The 18682-nt window shown below is 34.6% G+C and overlaps 1 protein-coding gene across 1 annotated transcript; it reads left to right on the top strand.

Moving 5' to 3' along the window:
• The first annotated feature begins 260 nt into the window (after positions 1-260).
• Positions 261-17702, top strand: LOC150094850 (uncharacterized). Its single transcript, XM_090411678.1, has 10 exons — positions 261-357; positions 655-808; positions 10702-10855; positions 10966-11166; positions 11846-12095; positions 13334-13505; positions 13665-13827; positions 15162-15332; positions 15434-15534; positions 17377-17702. The coding sequence occupies exons 1-10, from the start codon at positions 261-263 to the stop codon at positions 17621-17623; spliced, it is 1710 nt and encodes a 569-aa protein (XP_090267804.1). The 3' UTR covers positions 17624-17702.
• The last annotated feature ends 980 nt before the right edge of the window (positions 17703-18682 follow it).

Genomic DNA, 18682 nt, shown 5'->3' with positions numbered 1-18682 from the left:
GTTAAATTTATATTGTGTCTGGTTTAATTAAAATTTTTCTGAATAATTTCATTTAATTCCCAAAATTTCATTAATATATTAAAATTATATCAGCCAATTAATTTATTTATATCGAACTGTTATTGAAATAAACGAATATATTTTCTATTCGTAGTTAACCCTGTAGCTAGAAGATGGCGCCACGTGTAATAATGATTGAAGTTGTCTTTTACTTGAAGTTCTCAGTTACGATATTTTGACGTATTCCAACAGGCTATAACATGAAGAGGTGGCGATTTCTTTCTCGACGTTCAGCTACGATCGCGCGACATGCATGTGTGTCTTCCGATCAGCCTTTAGCATCTAAAGTTGGCATTGGTAAATATCAAATGAAAACAATAATAAAAATATATTTATTATGAGATATTGATTTCTTTAATGAGTTTCTATAGAAATGAATGACTTATTACTTAAGGTGAAGTGTATTAGCCGTGAGAGATAGAATGAATTTTGGTACATTTACTTGTAAAGTACGTTTATGAAAACCCGAAGTTTAATTTCAACCTCTTCACAGGAAAGTAAAAAAATACGGTTGTTTTAATTTGAATTTATTCCTTATAGTTCTTGACAAGAACTTTTCTTTTTTTTTTTTTAATTTTCTTCTTCTTCCCCCAGATGTACTCGAGAAGGGAGGAAATGCAGCTGACGCAGCCGTTGCTATGGCCGCTGCCGTCGGAGTGTTGTTGCCTGCCATGTCTGGCATAGGGGGAGACTGCTTTGCTTTATTTTATCGATCTTCAGATGGTAAAATATTAGGTTTAAATGGAAGGTAAGCAAAAAAATAATAATTAAGCAACTACACGTCAGAATTTTATATGAATACTGTTAAAACTTTGTCTTCAATATAATAAATTCACTTAAGACAACATTTATTAATTTAGGTTTTTCATGTATTTTTTTCAGCGATAAACTCGCGTTGCGTTGCTGTTAACTATATCGTGAACTTAGGCTTATATCAACGGCGTCTGCTTTTATTTTCTTTTTCTTTTCTTTTTTTTTTTTTTTTTTTTTTTTTTTTTTTTTGGTATGAGCATCGCTAATCGTTTGGTATTTCGATTTGGGATTTATTTTTAAACTTTACTATTTGCGCCTCCTATTTTATCAAATGGCAATAAATATATAATATAAAAAATATATATCAAAATAAATAAAAATATAACTAAAATAATTTATTTTAGAATATATATAATGAAATAAATAAAATGGATAAATAAAATACATGAGTAATTAAATAAAAAATAAATGAAGGCTACACAAAAAATTGTTGGACATCAACACATTACATTTATTTCTTGTTCAGTTTAATGTAATGATCCTTCTTTTAGAAGAATCAACAATTCTGAACATTTTGTTGGTGCGTATGATAACTGCTTTATATTCGTGTATACCTTCCAATGCTTTATCTACTATCTATACGTTAGCCTTGACACTTTTCTAGTAGCACGCCGGAAAATGCATTTGAGCATGCTTATCAAATGAAAATTCGTTTTAGATACTTATGTTATCTGCTAATAGCCAAGTGGTAGTAATAAGTAATTCACTAAAGCATGTGTGTGTCTGTGTGTCTGGGTCAACTATGCCTGTTTTATATCATGGTCCTTAGGGGAGGAAAGCAGAGGGCGAGGGGATAACCACAAAGTGGGTCATGCGGAACAGGGATTATTAATCATTAAAGGAACTAAAAATATGCCTAAAATGTACTGACCAGTAAAGTCTACTTGTCCATAATACAAGTAAGGATTAGTTTGTACATGGAGGCTAAACGCAAGAATTGATGTGCGTTCGTTGGCAGTTATCATGTGTATTTCCGAATCCCTTGAGTGACTTAAGTTGACCTAAACAACTGAACATATAAATCGGGAAGGGAGAATATTCTTATTGATATGTAATCTGAAAACTGTCGATATCCCTACATATCAATATAAATGATTTTTAATTTTTTCCCCCCCATTAACACTTTGTTCAAGGGATTGACTCTAACGGAAACAAAATTCATACATTTTTAGATGATTCTTCGCATATTTTATTATTATTTACCTACTTTTCCTCCCCAGCCTTTCTCAGGGAATAGCGCTGCCGTAGCCTGTGTTATTAGGCATTTAGTCCTAAAGTATTTAACCCAATTTCTAACTATTTTCATTCTGAATGAAAATTTACTCTTTTTTTTTCTGTTGTTGAATTGGGTGTGGTTAGAAGGAGAGATTCAGGGGCTGAGGTTGCTTAGTTAATATTATGAAAATAATTTTTACCTTATGAAACCTGCTAGTTCGCTATAATTGAAAACTGTTATAAACATTCCATAAGAGTATGATCCCCTGCAATAATTCATGAGATATAAACTATACACGAGATATACGTTTTTTGATTAAATAAACATTTTGAAAAACTTAAAATCATTACTTAAAATCATTAAAATCATTATGTTGAGATGGGCTGGCCATATTGCCAGATGCAGTGACCGGAGATGGACTAGAAAAACAACAGAGTGGATACCAATGGATGGAGCAAGACAGAGAAGAAGGTGGAGGGATGAACTGGGGAACACATTGCAGGAGTGAGATGGATGGGAGAGGCAGAAAAACCGAGTGGTCTGGAAAATTATCGGGGAGACCTTCGTCCAACAGTGGACAGAACCAAAAGGTTGAAGACGAACACAACTGTCTATTCAGTCCTGAATTGCGTTGTAGCTTCAATGGCCAAACCATTGGCATTCTTGTACCGGACTTGGCATACCACCAAGGTCGGTATTATGAACGCATTCGTAAATGAATCTAATTTTCCTGAAGGCTAAAGCCTTCTGGAGTTCTATAACTGACTTTATTGCCTTTTTTAAAAACCTAATAATATGTTGAGATCTCATTTGAGCCACTTTTGATTTGAATAACATGAACCCTTAATATAGAAACAAAGGAAATTTAAACTAACACTCTTTTTTTTTTATTTTTTTATTATCAACCATGAAAGGTTTTAAACCTTTAGTATACATTAAACCGTGGATGGGCTAAGTTTCTTTTATATTTTTATTTATTTATTTTGTATTTCTTAATTTATTTTTTACGTAATCCGGAAGCCGTGCTGTATAGATCAAACATGGAACTTTATCACTTCAGGTCTCCAATAAGTAGGGCGATGAAATTCATCTCCCACATTCATGCGACGGCGGGATTCGAACCCGCATCCTGTGAAAGAGAATACCGGCAGTCCTAATAGGGAATTAAGTATGCATTTTATGACTTTAGATCCATGTGTATTCGCGGGGACAGTTTGCCTGTTCTGAGGGACGAAAAAAAACCGAGTTTCCCGGCGGGGAAAAAACTCAATACCTCCGTATGTGACCGACAAACTTACCTTAAGTTGATAGAGACCTCACGTTATGGACGGGAGGAACGGCTTCGTTTTTTTTTTTTTTTTTTTTTTTTTTTTTTTTTTTTTTTTTTTTGGTATGAGCATCGCTAATCGTTTGGTATTTCGATTTGGGATTTATTTTTAAACTTTACTATTTGCGCCTCCTATTTTATCAAATGGCAATAAATATATAATATAAAAAATATATATCAAAATAAATAAAAATATAACTAAAATAATTTATTTTAGAATATATATAATGAAATAAATAAAATGGATAAATAAAATACATGAGTAATTAAATAAAAAATAAATGAAGGCTACACAAAAATTGTTGGACATCAACACATTACATTTATTTCTTGTTCAGTTTAATGTAATGATCCTTCTTTTAGAAGAATCAACAATTCTGAACATTTTGTTGGTGCGTATGATAACTGCTTTATATTCGTGTATACCTTCCAATGCTTTATCTACTATCTATACGTTAGCCTTGACACTTTTCTAGTAGCACGCCGGAAAATGCATTTGAGCATGCTTATCAAATGAAAATTCGTTTTAGATACTTATGTTATCTGCTAATAGCCAAGTGGTAGTAATAAGTAATTCACTAAAGCATGTGTGTGTCTGTGTGTCTGGGTCAACTATGCCTGTTTTATATCATGGTCCTTAGGGGAGGAAAGCAGAGGGCGAGGGGATAACCACAAAGTGGGTCATGCGGAACAGGGATTATTAATCATTAAAGGAACTAAAAATATGCCTAAAATGTACTGACCAGTAAAGTCTACTTGTCCATAATACAAGTAAGGATTAGTTTGTACATGGAGGCTAAACGCAAGAATTGATGTGCGTTCGTTGGCAGTTATCATGTGTATTTCCGAATCCCTTGAGTGACTTAAGTTGACCTAAACAACTGAACATATAAATCGGGAAGGGAGAATATTCTTATTGATATGTAATCTGAAAACTGTCGATATCCCTACATATCAATATAAATGATTTTTAATTTTTTCCCCCCCATTAACACTTTGTTCAAGGGATTGACTCTAACGGAAACAAAATTCATACATTTTTAGATGATTCTTCGCATATTTTATTATTATTTACCTACTTTTCCTCCCCAGCCTTTCTCAGGGAATAGCGCTGCCGTAGCCTGTGTTATTAGGCATTTAGTCCTAAAGTATTTAACCCAATTTCTAACTATTTTCATTCTGAATGAAAATTTACTCTTTTTTTTTCTGTTGTTGAATTGGGTGTGGTTAGAAGGAGAGATTCAGGGGCTGAGGTTGCTTAGTTAATATTATGAAAATAATTTTTACCTTATGAAACCTGCTAGTTCGCTATAATTGAAAACTGTTATAAACATTCCATAAGAGTATGATCCCCTGCAATAATTCATGAGATATAAACTATACACGAGATATACGTTTTTTGATTAAATAAACATTTTGAAAAACTTAAAATCATTACTTAAAATCATTAAAATCATTATGTTGAGATGGGCTGGCCATATTGCCAGATGCAGTGACCGGAGATGGACTAGAAAAACAACAGAGTGGATACCAATGGATGGAGCAAGACAGAGAAGAAGGTGGAGGGATGAACTGGGGAACACATTGCAGGAGTGAGATGGATGGGAGAGGCAGAAAAACCGAGTGGTCTGGAAAATTATCGGGGAGACCTTCGTCCAACAGTGGACAGAACCAAAAGGTTGAAGACGAACACAACTGTCTATTCAGTCCTGAATTGCGTTGTAGCTTCAATGGCCAAACCATTGGCATTCTTGTACCGGACTTGGCATACCACCAAGGTCGGTATTATGAACGCATTCGTAAATGAATCTAATTTTCCTGAAGGCTAAAGCCTTCTGGAGTTCTATAACTGACTTTATTGCCTTTTTTAAAAACCTAATAATATGTTGAGATCTCATTTGAGCCACTTTTGATTTGAATAACATGAACCCTTAATATAGAAACAAAGGAAATTTAAACTAACACTCTTTTTTTTTTATTTTTTTATTATCAACCATGAAAGGTTTTAAACCTTTAGTATACATTAAACCGTGGATGGGCTAAGTTTCTTTTATATTTTTATTTATTTATTTTGTATTTCTTAATTTATTTTTTACGTAATCCGGAAGCCGTGCTGTATAGATCAAACATGGAACTTTATCACTTCAGGTCTCCAATAAGTAGGGCGATGAAATTCATCTCCCACATTCATGCGACGGCGGGATTCGAACCCGCATCCTGTGAAAGAGAATACCGGCAGTCCTAATAGGGAATTAAGTATGCATTTTATGACTTTAGATCCATGTGTGTTCGCGGGGACAGTTTGCCTGTTCTGAGGGACGAAAAAAAACCGAGTTTCCCGGCGGGGAAAAAACTCAATACCTCCGTATGTGACCGACAAACTTACCTTAAGTTGATAGAGACCTCACGTTATGGACGGGAGGAACGGCTTCGTTTTTTTTTTTTTTTTTTTTTTTTTTTTTTTTTTTTTGAGGAACGGCTTCGTATATACCGACTGAGCTAGATTTTATACGTTATTTGACTGTATATCAACAATCATCAGCGTTCTTTTCCCACTAAGACTGCATAAACGGCTGGTTTGTTTGGATCCGAATTTTGGAATCCTTTGGAGCATAATTTCACTCCACTCCCCAACACACACACCATTGTTACACTCCCTTTGTTTTTGCACGGGCTATGACAAAACCATGAGCTATTTTTTTACGCACATTTTTGAATATGAAGATAAGGTGCACATCACGGGAAGTTGTGGTTTGGAGCTTATTTCACAAAATGGTGAATGTTGTTTGTTGTACAGTGTTTTTTTTTTTTTTTTTATGTCCATTTTCTATTCTTCTTTTCACTTTTTTAACTCTACAAATTTTGAAAATTTCAAAAATATTTTAAAATTCATCATCATAATTTATTCATAACCAGTGGCGACTCGTGGCTTGAAATCGTGGGGGGTGTTGCAACTTTCGAAATATACATACACACTGTAAGTATAGTGTATACGTGTTTGGATAGAATATCAAAATTATGGTAAAAATTAAAAAAAAAAATAAACATGAAAAAATATTGTTTATTATCGATAACAAAATTGAAAATTACTTAAAAATAAAATATATTCTTCTTGTTCTGTTTAACGAAAAAATATTGTTAATTATCGATAAAATTATATAGTTTAGTATAATTCGAAATTACTTAAAAATAAAATCCATTATCATAATCCCAATTACGTTGTAAAATAAAAACTATAACAAATGTTATGTCTTTAATTGTAAAGTCCAAATATTTAAAGAGACAGAGTAAACACGATAAGCACTACGAACACTCTACTACTTGCGCAAACTGCATATAAACACAGTGGAACTGCGCGACGGACAGTGCCGCATTACGCTAATAGCTCGCATCTCACTATGACGTGCATATGCTTGCGCGCGTAGCAATATGACACTGCGGCAAACACAGTGCTGCTAGCGTCCTTTGCCCTCCTAAGTGCTACAAGGTGGATTTTTATTATTTTTTATACAAAATAAGAGAATTATATAGGATTGTTGATGATAAAATTAAATATTACAAGCAAATATAAATAAATTAATAAATATATTTATATATCGAGAAAAATTGGGGGTTCTGCAGTTCTGTAGTGCCTATGCGCGAGCCGCCCCTGTAATCATAACTTACAAATATGAACGGAGAAAATATAAACAGAAATGTGGATGTAACGACAAAAATATTTGAAAATGAAATCTATTGAATGAACCAAATTGCTCTGCAAATGCGTAACAGGTGCTTTTGTAGGAGTCTAGTCTCAAAAAAAAAAAAAAAAAAAACTGCTTGTGTGTTGTTAGAATAGCTTCACTGACCTCTCTTCATTCGTTAGTCTGTAGAGAGAGAGAGAGAGAGAAAGAAATATGGGTGAAGGAGCAGTGTCGACGGTAAATATATGTTTAAAAATTAAACGTAGGTGTACTAATGGTACACACACGTACACACACAAAAAAAAAGTATTTCCCAATTTGGGAAGTTTCTTTCTCTTCGTTTATAATATTCGTTTTGTACTTTTGAGAAACAGTCTCAGAAGTTGCAAAGATTAGCAGATAAGTTATTTTCGGGATCTTCTAAATTACTGTTGCACTACCGCCGTTCTCCGAATTCATTTTTTTAGTCATTTCTAGTAGGTAATGAAAACTTGTTAGCTCCCGGCGCATTTTGTGATATATAAATATCAGAAAGTGATTGCGCGCATTTACGCAGTTTACTGAAACAGAAATGAATATTAATACTAGATTGAATCGAAATTATCCGAGAATGTCGGGAAATGAAACGCTTTCAAGTTACACTGACTCATCTTCCTAGTACGATCCTCTTGATCGGAAGCATTTAGCTTTCCATTGTTCGATGCATCTCTGGTACGCCAGTTTATGAATGGACTTAACATTGTTTTCCCTTTTGAAGTATTCTTCTACCTGCGAGTGGAGGAAGGAGTCGCGTGAGATCCGAATTGGCTACTAAGGTGCGAAGTGAACCATTTGGGTGCTGTACTTGGCTAAGAATGTCAGGACACTGAGGGTTGCACTACAGTGACACACAGAGTGGCCCTTTTTTATTTATTAATTTATTTTTTGTTACAATTCAATACAGAATCTGGGTATAATTTTTATTAGTTATGAAAAACTACATCACTTAAGTTCCTTCCATATTTCGACTTAACAAAGAGGGAGCCCTTTTTACGGCATCTTCCATGACAGCTGTTAATCTTTCGGGCTGCACGCTCTAATTTCTACACGAATGTTCTTCTTCAGATGTTGGATTGTCTGAGGCTTGTTCACATACACTTTTTTCCTTCAGATAATCCCATAGGCAGAAGTCGAGAATCATCAGATCTGGGGAATGTGATGGCCAATCATTTCAGATCTTCGCAAAATTATTTACTTGCCAATAATTTGTCTTAGGAGTTCTATTGTGGCTCTACGCTAGTAGTCTGGGCAGTGAAAAAAACAAACAAACTCCAAAACAAAATAAAAAAAATCTCCGCGTTCTATATTTCGCTATAATAAAAAAAGAATAAGCAATAAGAACGATCTCAAAGATTAAACATGTAATAAAGTTATTAGATGTTTAAACCCCTTCGGGACGTCGAGTTTTGAAAGATCATTTTCGATGAACTACATCTTGAAAACATGAAAGAAGAGTTCTGTTCATCTTATTAATCTTTTATCCGTAATTGATACTTCTATACATTAAATCCTCGATATTAAAGAAAGGGCTGAGAGCATTAAGCATTTGAAGATAGAAACGTCTGGAATCTGTTTTCAATTTCTCAAAATACTTGCAGTAACAGTGAAAGTTTTTAAGGCATTCTTATGACGTCTGCAACCAAACGCACACTTTTCTTCTTCAACACATATTTCGCAATGCGATATAAGAAAAGAACGACATCATTAAGTCGTTCACTGACGAAGCTGCTGTCTTTTCGGGTAGAAAGTGTCAGGAGACATGTCCATAAACCTACCCGGATAATTTCAGTAGTTTCCGTACAAAACGCCTTGATCATCCCTCTTAAACATGTTAGCTGACGCAGCGTACGGAGTGTAATAAGTGACTCTGCCTACGCATTGAAGATGAACGAACATTTGTCGAAAGTGATGAGATTCTGAACATTTGTCGAAAGTGATGAGATTCTGAACATCTTTTAGTTGCTATAAATGAAAAACTGTGGTTAAGTTTGCACTTCATGACGAGCAGTCTTAAAGATTGATCATTCGTGAAATATTCAAAGAGGTGGTAGTTGGGTAAGCAATCGACCGAGCTACATTCATACGAACAAGATATTCCCTCGAATCAACCCTCATCACAAAGTTTCAGAATACTCAGCTCGACGTATGTTTCAGTTTTTACGAAATACCGTATCTGCTTATATACATGAGGGTGTATGTATGATACCCTCATGTGTGCTTGGGACTAGCAAATCGCTTGACGTCAGAGACGTAATGGTATATCAAAAAAAAAAAAAAAAGAAGCAAATCATCATTTTTGATGTTTCAAATATTCTTAGTATAAGGCAAATTTAATAGTGGGTATGGAACTAATGTTTTCTCCATATAAACATTAAGCTATTTTCTAGTATTTTGATGTGATAATCTTCAATTTTCGAATTTAAATGTGGATACCTAAAATGAAAAAGGGCAGAGAAAGAGATAAAAAATAATCCATTTTGTATCACGTGTATTAGAATAGGTATAGTTATAAGATGAAAGGAAATTACGGAAATTATTAAAAAGGTAATTAAAAATATTTGCACAGTGCTGCCATCTACTGTTGATGCTACGAATTACAGTATCAGAACTTCAGTAAGGTTAAATAAAAGGCAGTAAACTATATGCATTATATTATATTATATTAGTTGCATATCCAGGATTTTCCTACTTCCATATCCAAGATTCTGTAGGAAAATCCTGGATATGGAAAATACTCCTTTTTTTTTTAAATTATGACTTAATAACTCCCTTGCTCCATTACTTCCGCTTGTATTATTATTATTATTATTATTATTATGACATAAGGTAGAGATAAACTTTAGACCGCATACAGTACTACACGTCACTCAAAATTGCTTCAGAATTAATTCTGTCATCATTGTATCATTCTTTTTCTTCCTGTGGTTTTGGTAGGCCCTTACGCGTCCATAGCTTTCCAAGAACCCCTTAGATTTCCTAAATGTTATTTCAGGATAGGATGGTTACCCCTATGCCTATAGTGCTGGTTGTAAATTGCGTGTGTTCTTAGGGAGAGTTGTCTCTTTGTTAAATGAAAAATGTCACCTTTTGTAAGACCCGTTTCCGTGTTCCTTGCATATCAGAATGAATTCGAATGCAGGTACTTCCATATAAAGAGCACCTTGCTTCCAACTACGCTCCAGTAACCAGACGACAGTGTCAGACTGAGTTTTTCAGAACCGAACGATTTATGTCACACTGATCAACTTTTATTTTGTATAAAATGATGTGTTTACTTATTGTATTAATCAAGTGAAAAAATGGCATGTCTATCAACGGTATATACATTGAAACAGAGATTTTAAATTTATGTATTTATATTTATTTACTGTATTCTCTTCCCCGAATGCTGTTTAAAATCATACATAGTCTTAAGTCAGCTGTCTGTGATTGGTTAAGGGTGGAGATTGAATGTCCTCCAGTTTTCGAAAAACTTAGAGTTAAGTTTTTCGAAAACTGGAGGACACTCTATTTGAGGACAACGTTAGCGGATTTATTTTTATTTATTTATTTATATTTTGCAGCGGTAGGAATTCAGGAAAGTCAACCTTGAGAGTCGTGAGATCTTTAGGATTCAATACAGATAATCCTCTACCAGCAAATCATGGATTGGCAGTAACTGTTCCTGGTGCGGTTCTCGGAATGAGAGACTGCGTACAAAGATTTGGTTCTGGCAAGGTATATAATGGTAAAAGTATATATACTGACAGAAGTATTCTGACTTAAATTGTCTACCGTCCCGAATTTTATATATATATATATATATTCTGTTTCTTTTTTTTTCTTAGTTTTCACTTTCGGATCTTCTCTTGGCCGCTATTCAACTGGCCCGTGATGGATTTCCAGTAGCCGAAGTTACTGCACATTACTGGGCAGAACATGAAGATGAGCTAAAAGCATCCAGAAATGGTAGCGAATTATTGATTGATGAAAAAGCTCCTCGTGCAGGACAAATCATGAAAAATGAATATCTGGCATCTACTATGAAGGTAAACAGAAGAATATGTGGGACTAGAAAAGCTATCTAGCTAAATATGAACGAGGTAGAATTGTCCAGAATATTTTTGTTTTTCAAGGTAATCGTCCCTTGACTGTAATTGGCTCGTTGGGATTTAAAGCTGATACTTTTGTTAAATCAAGTGTACAATCTTCCGAGCTATTTGGTTACACTGTCATGAGAAACAGCTGTCTGGCCGGCGTTTCCTGATACTTAGAACAAATCGAAATCACCACGTTTTGAATTTGGGTTTTAGATTGACGGTTCAGGGGGAAAAGGGCTCTACCATCTTTCGTGGTGGTTTATTTTTGGATAACGTTATATCAAAATATTAGGTATACAGTTTATAGCGAAAAAATATGTCTGTGAAAGGTATGTTGCTTCGGATGGAGTTAACATCGATAACCCACTATTTCGCAGTAAGTTGTACACATGTTCCTGGCATTTATGATTCACTATTGTCTGCAAAGATTAATTACTTTAATGGGTGATGAACTCTCTGATAACTGGATGATTTCATTTCGTTGTTCATATTAAGCTGGTTAACTTTTCGTTGTCCCTAATACATAATCCATATTCAAATAACATCTTATATTTTTGTATGATCATATTACCAGAATTAGTTCATAGCTGATTTTGTTTTCCAAAAAATCTTCACCAAAATCGTTTAGGAGATAGCCGAACATGGAGTAGATGGTTTCTACACTGGTCCCATCGCGAAGAGCATCGTCGAGGAAGTGAGACAAGCTGGTGGCTGTCTTACCTTAGAAGATTTAAAACATCACATGCAATCCCACGATTCGGTAATGCAGCCAACTAACGTTGAATATCGGGGTGTACGAGTGTGGGAGTTGCCACCTAATACTCAGGGAATGGCCGCTTTGTTGGCTCTTAATATCCTCCAAGAATTCGATCTTAAAAGTAAGTAATTTATTTTATAAACGAAATATATTTTGAGATATTTACTGTTCTAATTAAATATACAATGAAAGTGTCTCTTTTCAATGATTTGTTAGTTATTATATGTGTGATAGCAATCTTATAGCCTGCGGAATTAAAGCTTATATGACTTTTCATTGCAAGATTCTCCCACTTCGCTCTGGACATAAGAATAGTCTATTAATAGTGGATTTTAATAATCGCTAACGCTATCAGTTAACAGATCGTAGTTGGAACTTACCATTATGGTGTGCGAAGCAAAGAGCAAACATTGGACTCATACATAAATGAAAACTGCAAGCTGTGTATGATCAGAATAAAATCTGTTAAATAAGTTGCATTTTTCTTACCTTTTGAAGGTTATAATCTGAATACCAACTACTCGTATATAAGATATCTGTCAACATCTTCAGATTCCTCTTACCGAAAAACAATATGGGACTGGTGAAAATTAAGGAAGAAGCAATCGAGACCATATCTATTAATGTATGTTATTTGGATCGTTTTTGGATTTGACTCATATCATTCCAACCAAAGGAGATATATTCTGCGTAGTCCTTCCGATTGCTCCTCCCCAGCATAGCGTAGCTGTGAAGATGTGATTATTTGCCTTTCATTTCGAAAGACCTGGGTTCGAATCCCGTGTAGGACACGATGAACCTTTATAAGGACTTATCAACTACAAATGAGTTAACCGGTCAAGTGGAAATTTTCCCTGCATACACACACACACACACACAATTAACAGACAGTTTCCTGTCGTATTTCCAGCCAACCCAATCCTATCGATTAAGCTACGGAGGCGCTGACTGTGTGTGTGTGTGTGTGTGTGTGTGTGTGTGTGTGTGTGTGTGTGTGTGTGTGTGTGTGTGTGTGTGTGTGTGTGTGGTAAAAATTGCTTAGACGATCATGGAAATACATGAAATGGGTACAACAAACCGGAGAAATCTCCAAATAATCGAGACAAGACATGATTTTTGAATTTGTCTGGTTGAAGGCCAAAGCAATGCTCATCGCTTTCTTTGATACAGCAGTTATTTCTTCATGTATCGTATTGTCTGCAGAACTATTCTGTATAAAATAGTAATAATTAAATTAAATTAAAAGCAATCATCCTACGAACAGGGCCTTTTTATATCTTTCAAGTATATTGTTATGACTGATGAGTGGCATTTAATAATAAAAAAAGTGATAGTGATATTTTTAAATTTATATTTCAGAAATGACCCACAATTCCGTGCAGTATATCCATACGGTGTCTCAATCCTTAAAGATAGCCTTAAACGACACAGTATGCCATGTAGGAGACCCACAATTTTCTACAGTCCCTCTGGATATGCTACTGTCTAAAGAGTATGCCAAAAAGAGGCAAAAAGAGATTGATCCAAACAGGTACGTTAGAAAATATCGGACACATCATTCACATTAAAATGAATTACAATTTGAATCTTACATGCGAATTTAAACTATCTGGCGTCATTAGTCATTTATGTATATGTGCATCTCAAAAAAAAAAAAAAAAAAATTGAAGGAATTTGATTTCTCATTTAGACCTTTTCACAAAATCTGTATAGATGGCGCTGTTAGTTCTGCGTCGGATACTACCTACCTGTGTGCGGTAGATGAACAAGGAAATGCTTGTTCTTTCATCACTAGCATTGCAAATTCCTTCGGCAGCACTTTGATACCTCGAAGATGTGGCTTTCCTCTACATGTAAGTTCAATCAGTTGTCCTTTTTTGATAGATCCAAATATTATTAGATTTTGGGAAGGCTTTGACGAAGTAACTGAGATAAAATACTCCAATTATGTTATCGTTTCTCGCCGTGCACCTCTTTTACAAAATTGCTTTTTGAACAACACTGTTCAGTTTTTTTCAATCATTGCTTATTAAAGACTTCGCAGAAATCAATGGTTTCTGCATTGGCATTCGACTACCAATACCGATCCTCTTCAATTCGATTCTGTTTGTCCATACAAGCCTCCTCAAATACGATGGCGATCTTGTTTTCATGACAGTCTGTTTTAGGACCACAGTTAGATTCTTAGACAAGCAATGTGGGTTATTTTCCCACTGATTAAACACTCCAGATGTCTCACCTCTTGAGAAACCAGTCAGCTCTATTTTCAAAAATGTGGCCTTCAGCCAGACATGCACCGCAATAATTTTCCCTTGTGATTAACACTATTGACGATTACTCGCCAGCAGTATTGTTAAATAATTGGCTAGAACACGTGGGGTGCACGTGACCAAGTATTTTGCTTATACTAACATCTGCATAAACTTTCTAAATCGGTGGCTCGTGTATGTATAACGAAGGGGAGATAAAATATCTCTTGGGTCTTCAGGGCATCCCTGCTGACTTATCTTTTAAGCGAATCATCCGAAATCTAAACAGCTAAAAAAAAAAAAAAAAAAGAAAACCTGTCTCGAAAAGTATTTCCTAACAAGCTTTTTTCTTTGACAACATTATTTACACACTAGATCTTTGTTGGTAACGCTGATTCAAAAATTAATATTGTATAACACAACAGAGTTTTGATTATTGTTAAAGAAATTCCTGCTTCCCAAATTAAATGGGTTACTGAACATACTTGACGTATAATAATGTGGCTATTTCTCTAAATTAACTCAGTGCTATGACCGGCTATATCTCTGGAATAATTGAGTTTTATTTCTCACCAAATATTGAATTTAGAGATTTAAAAATACCTTTTAAGGCTTCTTATTCCAGAACAGAGCAAGCAGAATTCTTTTAGTCTTAATTTAGAAACTGGTATACATTCGGGTATTGGTAGTTCAATTTATTGTTGTCGGTGATTGAATGCTTGCTTTGTTTAGTATTTTTATTTATTTTGTTTTTTAAAAAACAAAATAAATAAAAATATAATAAATAAATATAATAAATAAAATAAATGTTTCATTGTGTTACTGTGTTCATATATAAATATATATTTGGATAATGAATAAAGTATTCTTATTAATATAGCGATGGAATAAGACATCGGTAATCATAACTGGTTGAACAGATTTTCTTTGTTTTATAGAGCCGTGGTTGTTTATTTAGTCTGGATGAAAAGAGCCCTAACGTAATGGCGCCTCGTAAACTTCCACTACATACTATCATTCCTTCCATGATAACAGACAGTAAGAACAACAATTTGTTAGCATCGTTAGGCGTAATGGGAGGTTGGATGCAAGCACAAGGACACGTGCAGGTAAAGAAAAAACGTGTTGTTATAACTGGATAAGGATTATTCTTTATTTAACGAGAACTACTTTTCATTGCGTATATATACGTTGCTGTTTATATCATCAGGTTTTACTTAACATGCTGGAATTTGGGATGACTCCGCAGGAAGCATTGGATGAGCCCAGATTTTATGTCGGTCCAACAGGCACTTTGCGAGGACAAATCAGGTTAGTTTTTCTTATTATGAATATCTGGGAGGGAGAATCGAATGTTAATACTGATGAAAGAAAAGTAAAATATTTATATTTTGCAACTAAACAAGCAAACGTAATTTCACTTGTGACAGGACTTTTAGGAGAAGGTTCAAGGTTAAATAATCCGATAACTTTGCCCTGTAGAACAAACACGGAACTTTTTCCAAGCCTCTTCAATTAGAGATGGTCAATATTTCGACTTGAAATATCCTAATTTCAAGCACTTCTGTAGTGCAGTTGGAAGAATGACAGTACGTTGGTTTAACTGAGCAGACGTGATTTCGAATCTCGTCTAATCGAGGATACACGGTTTTTGTTAAAAAAAAAAAACCCGAAAGGTTAAGAAGGATTTAAAGCCCGTTTTGCATGACCCTCTAAACCTATTAGTGTATGTAAACACCTGACGGGAAAAAAAATCATAAAAGTTGTATGACTTTTTAATCTAGAAACAAATCTACTATGAATATATTGTTATTTATGATTAGACAGATTTAAAGATATTCTTCATTTTAAAAATTTGGATTATATCTTTAATTACTATTTATTTATTTTTTTTTTGTGTAGCTCCGTGGAAGTGGGGCTTGCGTCCTCTGCACTTGGTCGCTCGAAGTTTGACTTAAGTTCAAGTCTCGTCGCCGACTGGAGGAACTTTTTCTAAGCCTTTCTTCGACCGATTCCCAAGTTAGTCGATCTCTGGCATGGGCAAGCGGGTTTTTCATCCCGTAAACTCAAGAAAATCGACCGTAGTACTCACATTATTTCAGCCAGTGACATATCTTGTTAGGGTTAGGTACCAAGAGATGGCAGCACTTGTTTGCCAGTCTCTTCATCGGCGGCTGCTATAATTAGTGATAGACATGGTCCAGCTATCTCTTATTGGCTACCGGTGGAGATTGAATTGCCCACTCAGTCTCCAAAAGCTAGATAGGGTATAAAGGCCTTGCCTACTCCCTATAAGGGAATAAAAGGTGTTAGCTGATTTGTTTTATTTTGATCTTTAATGTTACAAAAATCATTATTTTGCAAGTAATTTACGTAGGAAAAATGAATGGGTTATCGATTTTATATCATTTTATTGCATATAACTTTGGGATTTAGTGTAGTAAAATAATCGAGTGGAGTCTCCGCAGTCATTTTTGACGATACCTTTTGGAAGAAAACTTTTCCCAACCAGTGCGGTTTTGTTTGGAAAAGCTGGGTTCGAATCCTGTTTAAGAACAAAAAGAACCTATGTCAGGACTTTTCAAATGAAGATGACGTATCGAGTTTCAAACGAAAGTGATTGTACTCCCCCCCCCCCAATCAGGTAAACTAACCCGGAGAACACATTCAATTTACATATGTAGGCATAAGGCCTAACCACCTTATCATAAAATTAAAATATTAAACAGTAATGATAATTTATGAATGCCCTGTTTTAATTAGCTACCACCCGTTTTCTAAATTGGTATAGAAAACGACACGTCATCTTGAAAGCTTTTCCATCCTTCTTGAAGCCCTTTCTGGAGTTTTTTTTTTTTTTTTTTAATTTCCCCTTTTTATTATTGTCCTTTAGAGCTCCGCTGGATTGTGGTTGATGGAGCCATAAAATGCACTGGTAAAATGTGAAAACGACGAGGTCCCAGAGAGTCCAGTCTTGTTGTGAAAGAATCAAATAGTCAATCTCTCCAACAAGAATAAAATATTGTTATTAATATTTTTATAACGATAATGGTTACTTATTTCGATATAATTAATGATCTCATAGTTGACGATTTTATAGAACTAATTAATGTCTATTTTTTTAATTTTCTCAAAATTGTTATTTATGTGCAGTGAATTGCTGAAATATCTGTGGCTTGAAGAAGGTATACCTCGGGATGTCTTAGAAGTTCTACGAACCAAAGGGCATGACGTTCAACTGATATGCGATTATGACCGAAGCCTATTCGGAAGGGGACACATCATTGCTAGAAGGTCTCTGTGGGAAAACGACAAAATGCAGAACTTGTCCCAGGAATCGAAGAATGTTCTGTGGGCCGCAGCTGATCCAAGACTAGATGGAATATCTCTTGGCTACTAAATACATCAAATATGCCCGTGTAGGGCTTTGCCATTAATAGCTAAGAAGTCGAAATAAACTGTTGTAATTTTAAATTACAAATTAACGGTAAAAAAATATTTTTTCTAGATTTGAAAAAAAAACAAAAACAAAAACGAAATTCTTAAATATTGTTTTGGAGGAGATTCAAAATAAATGAAGAATGTCCGATTTATTTATTGATTTTCATCGTACTTGGAGATATCTCCACCTAGCGGTAAACAGACAACTGTCATGCGCATACATGTATTCTATGCAGGGTGACCACCACTAGTACTTTCGTACTAGATCTAGTACTTTTTATAAATGTTTAGTGTTCTAGGACGTTTACCAACAGATCTAGTACTTTCTTTCTCCCGAATAATAATAACAACATGGGAGTTAGACATATCAATTTAATATTTTTTTCCTCTTCTCCCACCTTTCCCATATGTCACATTCAGTGACACAGGCGTGATTTCTCTCCCCCCCTTCTCACTGTTCGCTAACCTCCCCCCCCTCGATCCCATACTTACGCAATCCGACTGGTATTAGCCAATGAAAATATCTTCTTTCGGCGTTATAAGATCATTACCACAATGAAAACAAGTGGAAAAATTAAATATTTTAATGAGTAATCATCACCTTTTATTCATGATTTAATTTGGAAAAGATAAATCCAGCCGACAATGGTCAGTTTATAGACATAGAAAATGTATATCTAGGGGCGTTATGAAGAGCTTGATAGAGAATGGCAACTGTAAGACGGTAGAAGCATTGAAAAAAGGTCAAGAATTAAAGTTTTTTGTAATAAAGTTTTTGAAATGAAAAATGCTGTAGGAGAACAAATGTTTCCTAATTTAACAACATTAGTTAAAGCTGTATTACATACACACATGTTTGGATTACACATTTTATACACATTGATATACACACATTTTATACATACACACGTGTTTGGATAAAATATCAAAATTATGGTAAACATTTAAAAAAAAATTAAACATGAAAAAATATTGTTTATTATCGATAAAATTATACAGTTTGGTATAATTCAAAATT

Source organism: Typopeltis vanoorti, chromosome 21 (assembly GCF_054136105.1).
Source record: "Typopeltis vanoorti isolate ZY-2024b chromosome 21, IOZ_Tvanoo_1.0, whole genome shotgun sequence".
NCBI lineage: Eukaryota > Metazoa > Arthropoda > Arachnida > Uropygi > Thelyphonidae > Typopeltis > Typopeltis vanoorti.
Note: the sequence above shows the minus strand (reverse complement) of the source record. Positions and strands in the feature narration are given on the sequence as shown.

What these genes read in the sequence shown, in the direction of transcription:
- LOC150094850 (XM_090411678.1), top strand. Translation starts at nt 261, where the DNA reads ATGAAGAGGTGGCGATTTCTTTCTCGACGTTCAGCTACGATCGCGCGA. An exon ending in AAAGAGATTGATCCAAACAG is followed by an intron (nt 13,506 to 13,664) that starts GTACGTTAGAAA and finishes TTTCTCATTTAG; the next exon opens with ACCTTTTCACAAAATCTGTA. An exon ending in ACTTTGCGAGGACAAATCAG is followed by an intron (nt 15,535 to 17,376) that starts GTTAGTTTTTCT and finishes ATTTATGTGCAG; the next exon opens with TGAATTGCTGAAATATCTGT.